Here is a 10,800-nt window from a genome sequence, read left to right on the forward strand (position 1 = left end):
GTACTGGATTACAGGATTATTTCACAACAATTCTATGTATGATTGCATCAAGACTTTGTTTTGGAGAAGTGTTGTACCCTGGAAACACACCACAGCAAAACAATCCTTATATACCAATCACACTAAATTGCTTTTCTGCAGTGTTTTTCCATTCACACATTGGTCGTCTTGAGCAGAGGGAGAGACATATGAAATGAAAATGGCAGCAAACAGCTCTGCACAAACTTTAGAAATAAAATACAGGATGATGAAAAATCCCTAATACACATGTTCCACTTTGGAAACAATAGCTGACCTGTTCCACCCGGCAACGCAGCAGATAGTTCTGAACTGCCGGAACCACTGCAGGCACCTAGAGTGATGCCCACGGTGTAGCAGAACAGGGCTCATCCATTACTACTTAAAATTGTGCCATTACACTTCCATGGTGTTGTGTCCATTATTTCAAATTCATGTAGTGCAGCAGAAGTATGATTATGCTATTTTTAATAGTAGCAGACAAGGCCAATTCCACAATACTGCCGGCATTGCTTTAGATGCCTACAGTGGCATGGGCAGTTCAAAACTGACCACTTTGCCCTGAGGAACATGTCAGCAACTATCAGGCAATTTAGGACTTTGAAATTTGCATCAGAAGGCTTTCTGAAGCATCCCTACTTTCCAACTAAAAGGATAGCTTTTGGGACTAGGACCATGTAATACCTGCCTCTCTTAAGTAACCCCAACATGCAAATATAAGCTTTTAATTTTCTTGTAATTGAAGGGTTTTTTTTGTACTTTGTGGAATTTTTTATTGATGTTTTATGTTTTATTAAAGATCGCTTCTCAAAAATGTAATGAGTAAAAAAAATTCTGGCTTAATTTAAATTGTGAATCTGTCTGTTAAGAAATACATTAGGGGTAGGAAAAGCATAAGACATATTAATTGACAGACAGGAACTGCTGTCTCTGAGGTTGATACAAGTAATTTATTACTTTAGAAATGAATGCCACCTCCAGAATGTGCTTCATTAATTTCAAATTTAGTTTTAATTTCAAGCTGTTGCCCCTTGAGAAGAATAAGGTGGCAAATTATGTTTGAAGAGCAGATTTTCCCCCCTATTCCTCTTGCTTGGAAGAAATGCTAAATTTTAACTGTTTAATTTTAATAAATAAATGCAGTTCTTTGACTGAAGCATGCCAGCTGCTGATATCAAGTGAGACCAGCAATCACTAACACTGTCCCCCCCCCTCCCGTTTTCTTTTTCGGCCACAATAGCATATGTTTCGGATGAACTGAAGGCAGCTGCGATGGCAGAAGATGACCTAGAACCTGATGAGAATGCAGTTGATGGAGAACCTTCAGCAAAATACGTCTGTCCAGAGAAGGACTTCAGTAAGAACTGCCAGAGCTATCAGAACTCTCCGGCTGCTGAATTTTCCAGCCACGAAATGGACAGTGAGTCACACATCAGCGAAACGAGTGACCGGATGGCCGATTTTGAGAGCAGCTCCATCAAAAATGAGGAGGAGAGCAAAGAGGTTTCGATACAGCTGGAGGAGTCAGTTGTATCGGACAGTCTGGAACAAATGAAAGCTGTCTATAATAACTTCCTCTCCAACTCGTACTGGTCCAATCTGAACCTGAATCTCCACCAGCCAACCTCAGAGAAAAACAACGGGAGCAGCAGCAGCAGCAGTAGCAGCAGCAGCAGTTGTGGAAGCGGCAGCTTTGACTGGCATCAGACAGCCATGGCAAAAACTCTGCAGCAAGTGTCGCAGAACAGAATCCTTCCGGAGCCCAGCCTCTTTAGCACAGTTCAATTGTACAGACAAAGCAGTAAGCTTTATGGCTCTATATTTACTGGAGCTAGTAAATTCCGCTGTAAAGACTGCAGTGCTGCCTATGATACTTTAGTAGAATTAACAGTGCACATGAATGAAACGGGACATTATCGAGATGACAACCATGAAACGGATAACAATAACCCCAAAAGATGGTCCAAACCTCGTAAACGCTCTTTGCTTGAAATGGAAGGGAAAGAAGATGCCCAGAAAGTATTAAAGTGTATGTACTGTGGTCATTCATTTGAATCGCTTCAAGACTTGAGTGTTCACATGATCAAAACAAAACATTACCAAAAAGTGCCTCTGAAGGAACCCGTAACCCCCGTAGCAGCAAAGATTATCCCAGCCACTAGAAAGAAAACATCATTAGAACTGGAACTTCCAAGTTCTCCAGATTCCACTGGTGGGACACCAAAAGCAACAATCTCCGATGCCAATGATGCACTTCAGAAGAATTCCAATCCATACATTACTCCGAATAACCGTTATGGACACCAAAATGGTGCCAGCTATGCCTGGCATTTTGAAGCAAGGAAATCTCAAATTCTCAAGTGCATGGAATGTGGGAGTTCCCATGATACTTTGCAGGAGCTCACTGCCCACATGATGGTGACGGGACATTTCATTAAAGTCACCAACTCCGCCATGAAGAAAGGGAAACCCATTATAGAAGCTCCAGTCACACCAACAATAACAGCTTTGCTTGACGAAAAAGTACAGTCTGTCCCACTTGCTGCCACAACGTTCACTTCTCCTTCCAATACGCCATCTAGCATCTCCCCAAAATTAAATGTGGAAGTAAAAAAAGAAGTTGACAAGGACAGAATAATTACAGACGATAAGATGAAAGATAAAGAGAAATCAAGTGAAGATGAGGAAAAATACGATATTTCCTCCAAATATCATTATTTGACTGAAAATGATTTGGAAGAGAGTCCAAAAGGGGGCCTAGATATTTTAAAGTCCTTAGAAAATACAGTCACATCAGCTATTAACAAAGCCCAAAATGGGACGCCAAGCTGGGGAGGCTACCCCAGTATCCATGCCGCCTACCAACTTCCCAACATGATGAAGTTGTCCCTAGGTTCATCAGGGAAAAGTACACCCTTAAAACCTATGTTTGGGAATGCTGAAATAGTATCGCCAACTAAGAGCCAGCCGCTAGTTTCTCCACCAAGCAGGCAGACGTCCCCCGTGCCGAAAACTAACTTCCATGCCATGGAAGAACTGGTCAAGAAAGTCACCGAGAAAGTGGCCAAAGTTGAAGAGAAAATGAAAGAGCCAGAAGGAGGGAAGCTTTCCCCACTGAAGAGAACAACGCCGTCACCATGTAGTAGTGAGGTCAGCGAGCCCCTCAAGATGGACACTTCCAATGACATTGGGTTTAAGAGCCAACAGAATAGCCCCATTTCTCAGCGGGAGAGCTGCAAGGACAGTCCAACAGGAGAACCGATGGAAAATGGCAAGGAGCTCATCAAGGCAATCACAAGTACATTGAGTAGCAGCACAGCGATTATTACTGACCACCCTCCTGAACAACCGTTTGTCAATCCATTAAGTGCATTACAGTCTGTAATGAATATTCATCTTGGGAAGGCAGCGAAGCCCTCCTTGCCTGCCCTGGACCCAATGAGTATGCTTTTTAAAATGAGCAACAGCTTAGCAGAAAAGGCTGCTGTGGCCACCCCACCCTTACAGTCCAAAAAACCGGACCACTTAGACCGTTATTTTTATCATGTCAACAATGACCAGCCCATAGATTTGACGAAAGGCAAGAGTGACAAAAGCTGCTCTTTGGGTTCAGCGCTTTTGTCATCCACATCGGCGTCTTCGGCATCTTCTTCATCTACAGTGACAACGGCAAAGACATCTGCAGTTGTGTCATTCATGTCAAACTCGCCGCTACGCGAGAATGCCTTGTCAGATATCTCTGATATGCTGAAGAACCTGACAGAAAGTCACACATCAAAATCTTCCACACCTTCCAGCATCTCTGAGAAATCTGACGTTGACGGGACCACAATAGAAGAGCCAGAAGAGACGACCCCAGCTCAGAAAAGGAAGGGGCGCCAGTCCAATTGGAACCCTCAACACTTGCTCATTCTGCAAGCCCAGTTTGCAGCCAGCTTGAGGCAGACGTCAGAGGGGAAATACATCATGTCAGACTTGAGTCCTCAGGAGCGAATGCACATTTCTAGGTTTACGGGACTCTCCATGACCACCATTAGCCACTGGTTGGCCAACGTGAAATACCAGCTTCGAAGGACAGGGGGGACAAAGTTCCTTAAAAATTTGGACACTGGGCACCCAGTGTTCTTTTGTAATGACTGTGCTTCACAAATCAGAACTCCTTCGACATATATCAGTCACCTCGAATCGCATCTAGGGTTCCGGCTACGAGACTTGTCCAAACTGTCCAGTGAACAGATTAGCAACCAGATAGCACAAACCAAGTCACCCTCCGAAAAACTTTTGGCACCTTCACCGGAGGAAGAAATTGGAACCTCCTACCAGTGCAAACTTTGCAACAGGACTTTTGCGAGCAAGCATGCTGTTAAGCTCCATCTCAGTAAAACACACGGCAAGTCTCCCGAGGACCATCTTCTGTATGTTTGCGAACTGGAGAAGCAGTAGCATTTCCTATTGACAAAAGACAAAAACAAAACAAAACCCTGCAACTGTACTTTGCTTTGAGGAAAACTGTCAAAGACGCCTTAAAGCTACCTTTTCTGTTCTTGGCACATAGTTCTTATTTTAACTCTGGGGTGTCGCTCTGGCCTGAATGACTTCTCTCTCTTTTTGTATAACTGTACAGTGTTTAATAGAGGTGCATAATCAGCTGTTGTTACTGGTAAAATATGAAGGTTAAAACGCAGTGGTAAGTGTTTGGAACTTTGTGTAAAATGGGGTTTAGTTGCTGTGCATCCCTCCGATGCCTCAAGCTGCATGCATTAACAAGACCGTTTAATTAAGCATTTATTAACGAATTCTGGTGCACTTTTTTCATGGCGACTTAAGTGTGCTGGTAGTTCTCACCCTGTAAATCTTTAGCCCTCTGAGTACTTTCAAGCACTTTTGCTTTAATTTGGTTTTTTGAAAAGTATGGATATGTTTGTGGGTTGTTGTTTGTTTTTTTAAATTAAAAATTCCCCTCCAGTTTAGGACACATCCAGACAACCCTAAGAATGGGTTTGAACAAGAAGGGCCATCAACTGAATGTTCCTTATGTATCTGCTTGGCTAGTTTTCTTAGCAATGTTTGGAGGGGACCTCACATTGTCGATTATAGGTTCACACTTACTGTGGAATCCAAGTTTTGTGCAACCTCCCTCATTCCCAGAAGCACATGATCCCGCTTCAGCCCTCATGTGAGTGCCTCCTTCCTTTGTAGGTTAGGATATTGGTTGCAACATTCAAACCCACCAATCTCAGCATGTCCTCACCAGTGTTCCCTCTAACAGGGATCCCCAGATGTTGTTGACTACAACTCTCAGAATCCCCAAGCAAAAGTCATTACAGCTGGGGATTCTGGGAGCTGTAGTCAGCAACATCTGGGAATCCCTGTTAGAAGTGACACTGCCAGGGAACCCGAGATCTGAACCCAAGGGTTGACGTTCATTTCAGATCTCAGTTTCCCTGGAGCACCTAGGTTAGGATATGCCAAAATGGGTGGGTCATGCCTAGTCTCAATATATCCCAGCCTACAAAGGAAGTGGGCACTCACACAGGGATGGGAAGGCAGGGTGCATGTTCCTGAGGCTGAGGGAGGTTCTGTGAACCTCAGGTTCTGAGTTAAGTGTGAACATGCCCATGTGAATTTCCCTTCAGATGTTGCATAGAGCTCCACCAGTTGGATACACAAGTCAGTTGAGCATCTGGTTGGCGGCACTTCCTGTGACATCCAAAACCACTCTTATTTCAGGGACCTAATGCCTTGTTCCAGCGCTTCCAGTATCCACAGTCCAGGTGTGCCGGACGCCTCAGCCCATGCTGAGCCTTCCTTCTGCTGGTTCACATGGCTGATATGGACCTGCAGTCATCACAGTTGGTTTCCTGTGGTGAGTGGACTGATGTCCCAGGAGGAAAGCTGCTTATCTTTCCCCAGGACATGTCCTGCCCATCTGGCTGTGCATGACAGTTCCCAACAAGGAACATGGGATGCTGCCGTCTGGACATGCCCGTTGTTGGAGTTGACTGTTCGACCTCCATATATGCAGGGGTGGCGCCCATTTTGAAATTTTAAAGTATATTATTTTCACATTGAAACTTAGCTGTATATATTGTATAGATTTCAAAATCCTCTTACGGGAAAAAAATGTGATTGTGGATGATGCCATTTCTTCTTCTTCAACATTTTTATCAATGATGGTTTTTTTTGTACCTGATATGCTCCGAGTTTAAGTGGTACCTATAAATATATAAATATATATATATAAATATATAAAATAATAATGTATATTTCTTTTCTAGGTCAAAGGGTTTTCTTTTAACATCTGAACAATGTAAATTATATGAAAGATACAACAGATAGCATTTATAAAGTATTCAGAAACATTATTCTTGAAGCAAAGTATGGTTGGTTTTGTTTTGCGATACAGTACATCTATATTGATAGAGGTTCATGTTTAAATTATACATATTTATTAGTTGTTTGCTACCTTTTTAAAAAAGAAAAGCATTCTGAGAAGAGAAGCCACGGACTGGCGTGCATTATACCTATTTTGCACAACACAACTTTTAAAGGTATTTATGAGTAAAATGAATGAGGGGAAAAAATCAAAGGAGAAAATTCAAAATCAACTCAGTGCTCAAAGGGTTAAATCTATTTGGGGGTAGGTGGGAGAATTTAAATAAAAGAGAAAAAAACCACCTTGTACTGTATTTCCTAAACATTGATTTTAAAAAAGCCTTTAAAATGTTTGTACTGTAATACTTTGCTTAAAAGTTATGAGGCATTCTGTGATATAACCTTTTTGACTTATTTATAAGCACCCTCGGTTGTTATTTCATATTGTAGAATGCCTTCTCTCTTCCTTTCTTTCTCTCTCTTGCGCTCTCTCTTTTTTTCATTTCAGTTGGTAACTTTCTGTTTTGTTCTTCCTAATTATTCTCCCAAGATTTCATACTGCAGTTTTATCTTTAGGCATATGAAAGGTAACCCGTGGTTACCAGCACACTAAGTGATTCTGTTCGTCTCCATTTTTGGCAGTTAATTTGCAGAAGTAACTGACAGCTGACACCATATGAGAATCTATGTGTACAATGTTGGCATGTAAACAGCACAGACCCAGAATCGCACACTCTGTGCCCCTGTTCTGTTATTGACAATGTGGCACCATTATATGACTCTTCATATAACCCTTTTTTTTCTACAGCCGCATTAAAATTGTCTTTTTTGCTATAATTTTGTGTTGCGTTCACAATTATATCTGAAATGTGCTACGACTAACGAGCACATTAAAATTAAATTGTGTGCTCGCTGTTTATGACTGAAGCTTGAGTAGGCTTCTTCATCTGCCAGGTGTTGGCAGTCGAAACCTATACATAAATCACTGGAGTTTTAGTGAACTTTAGCACTGAAAGAGCAGGGGAGCCAATACTCAAAGGCTTCATTTAAAAAAAAAAAAAATCCTAGAGAAATACAAAATGAAATGAAGGTTATATCTCCTCTTTAAACCTCCAGGAAGATTGGCTGCAAAGAAGGTGGGTTATAAGCAACATTTGCAGCATGGCAAAGAGATCTTTTGCCGTGCTATATATTCATACCCAATTGGGTACAGATACCTGGTGCCTCTTAAATGTATTATTCGTGTTCTGAGAGACAAATTGCACTGGAAGGTTCCTTCGTGAATTCGTGGACTTCTTCCATCTACCTCCAGTTGACAAGGAGAGGAATCACGAGACTTATTACTGCAACTTTATGATTTCAAAATGTTCCCACTTTTGTGCAAAATTGATAGCAAGGGAAGATAGGAGGGTGAATGAGCGCGTTGACAAACAAACGGAGACATTTATATGCTAATGACAAAGTTTTACTGGCATGGGCATATCAGTCTAAGAAAACCACAAAAGCTGCCATTATAATCTTCATTAGCATGTACGAAATGCAGCGTTTCCATTGAAAGACCGGGTCTCGGGCTAGGAAGGCACACACACAAAGCAAAGCCATTATGTCAGTGTATGACATATTCTATCATCTGTATGTGTTTCAAGAGAATTCTGAATCTTGGACAAATCTGGAGATGAGTAAGCAAAAGTCAGAACAGCCATCAGAGAAGGGAAAATGGCTGCCATAAGAGATGCTGGCAGTTCTGTTGGACTCCTTAGACAATGCACATTTGAGCGTGTCATGACCTGCCCATAGCCAACAGGAACCACATTATATAATATATTGTTGATTTCCACAGATATGTCCAGACCTGACCTTATCTCAAAACAGGGCTACGGTAGTATAGCATCTTTCACTTATCTTATTGTATGGCTGGTATCAGCACACAGCAACATCTGGCAGATGCTCAAATATATAGCTGTTTGAATAGCTCACGCAGCCAGGCATAGAAATGGCGCAATCCCTAATCCAACATATGTGCTGTAGGGATCTGCATGAACTGCAGTTTGAACCATGGTTCAAGCACTTTTGGGGCAAGGGGGGTGGAAAGGGAAAAGGAGAGTAGGTCCTTACCTACTGCCATTTGCATGGTGTTGCTGACCATGCAAATGGCAGCCATGCATGCTGACGCCAGGTGGGGCTTCTAGCTTTCCTTTTTCTTAAAGTTCCCAGTCTTAAAGTTCCAGGATTGCCATTCACAGGACCCATTACTGTGTGTATCCCTACTGGGGAGAGGACAAGTCCTTTATGATGGCTGAGGAAAGGTGTGTGAATGCAGTCAAGTATAACAATCCACTGGGGAGGTGGTGAACATGCTTCGTTTTGAGATCAGACAAGTGGTCGGACATGCAAGAATGTTTTGTGCAGTCTTCATTGGATCAAGAGAGTTTCAACAGAAGGGAGTAAGATTTCCCGACTGAGGAAAGGTCTGGAAAAAAGTAGTAAATTAAAAAGAAGTAAATGCTAAATCCCAAGAGGTATCTACTGTTCCCTTGCAATGCTCCAATTCATTTCACAAGAGAACTTCCCAATGGATTTTGCCCCAATTGTGAATTCTGTACACAACTTATGGAGACTCTTCTAATGTACAATGAGAGAATGTACAACCCCAGATCTAAGGAGAATCTTTATCACAAAAAGGTTTCTACAAATGTTTAAAATCTTGGGAAATAACCAAAAATTTGTTATTTAAAAACTGGAGTTTCCCATCTCATACCTTCCAGGTATGCATTGCATTGCACAGAGGTTGGCTTACACTGTTGTAGCTAGAGTGGCCCCCTCTTCAGGTCAGATGTGGTCAGTTCATCTGGTCAATGGCACCCCCATTATTAGAGGTCAAATGGGTTGTCTGCTGTAGCTGATGCGGTGGTTAAATGAAACTTAGTTTGCTACCAGGTACATCATACCCAGAGAAAGAGTGATGAGAAGAGCTGGTCTTGGGAGGAGAGCTGGTCTTGTGGTGGCAAGCACGAATGGTCCCCTGTGCTGCCCTGGTTTGCATTTGGATGGGTGACTATATGTGAACACATACAGATATTCCTCTTAGGCAATGGGGTCCTAGCTCAGTGCTAGAGTATCTGCTTTGCATACAGAAGGTTCCAGATTCACTTCCTGGCATCTCCAGGTGAGATTGGGAGAGAGTTCTGCCTGAAATCTGCAGAGTCACTGTTAGTCAGTGTAGATCAGGGATTCTCAGCGTTGGGTCCCCAGTTGTTAATGGACTTCAACTCCCATAATCCCCAGCCTCAGTGGCGTTTGGCTGGGGATTATGGGAGCTGAAGTCCAATAACATCGTTGAGAATCCCTGGTGTAGATAATATTGAGCTAGATTAACCAATCCTTACATTGCCTAGATACTGCCATATCAGGTGGTATAAAAATATAAATGAATGAATGAATGAATGTCTGACTCAGTATAAAGTAGCTTCCTATGTTCCTAACATCCTTTTTTTCACCCCCACCCCACTTTTACACAACACGTTTTGCCATTTTTACACAACATTGTTACAGTACCAGGCACCCACTTACTTTGCCATTCCTGGGTCATCTCAGAGTCCCATCTCAGTATTTGCATAATTCTGCTGCTGCGATCACTTTATCTCAGCCTATACCCTATGACGACAGTCATCATAGATCAGATTGTAAGTCTCACATTTATAAAAATATAGGTCACATTCCAGATACATGGAATCTTGTTCTTCAATGACCATGCCAACGAGATGTCACACTATAAAGAATGCATATAATGATGAGTGATGTAACCCAGTGTCTGTTTCTCCCTTGCATACTGATATGCTGATTAGCCTTGGAGCTTGTGGTAATGAATTCTCATATATCTTTTCCCCCATTGGACACAGCCACGTTAGATAATGCTAGCCTCTCTCTAGTTATAGCTCAGTGGTACAGCCCCTGAGTTTCACACAAGAGGTCCCCAGGTTAAATCCCAGCATCTCCAGGGCATTTTTCACACAGGGCTTTTAGCTCGCATCTCCTCCGGGATGGAAGGTGTGCATTCACATATTGGCCAGATCTACCCTGAAGTCCCTGCGAGCTATTGAGGAGCACGCAACACACAATTCAGGTTTTTCACTGCGCATTAGAATGTAGCCCAATTTAATCCACTTTTTGTGTCGGGGGTTTTTTTTGGCAACTTCATACTCGCAATAAAGCCTGCTTTGTGAAAAATGCCCAGTCTAAAGGAGTATCAGGGAATAGGCTGGGAAAGAGCTCTACCTGAGAAGTTGAAAGGATGCTGCCACTTGGAGCAGAACATGCAGATCTCAATGGATCAATAGTCTGACTCATCTCCCTACGTTGATATGATTTTCATGTATGAACCTAAACTCTTACTAGACAAATATAATG

The 10,800-nt window shown here is 42.3% G+C and overlaps 1 protein-coding gene across 3 annotated transcripts in view; it reads left to right on the forward strand.

The window, feature by feature from the left end:
- The window catches only part of TSHZ3 (teashirt zinc finger homeobox 3), a 158,696-nt gene extending 151,466 nt beyond the window's left edge, over positions 1-7,230 (forward strand). For all 3 annotated transcript variants that reach the window (XM_053271456.1, XM_053271459.1, XM_053271458.1), the window contains exon 3: positions 1,259-7,230. In XM_053271456.1, the coding sequence (XP_053127431.1) occupies positions 1,259-4,461 (3,203 nt within the window). In that variant the 3' untranslated portion in view covers positions 4,462-7,230. The remainder of the gene's footprint in view (positions 1-1,258) is intronic.
- Positions 7,231-10,800: the final 3,570 nt, after the last annotated feature.

This window comes from Hemicordylus capensis, chromosome 9 (genome assembly GCF_027244095.1).
Source record: "Hemicordylus capensis ecotype Gifberg chromosome 9, rHemCap1.1.pri, whole genome shotgun sequence".
NCBI lineage: Eukaryota > Metazoa > Chordata > Lepidosauria > Squamata > Cordylidae > Hemicordylus > Hemicordylus capensis.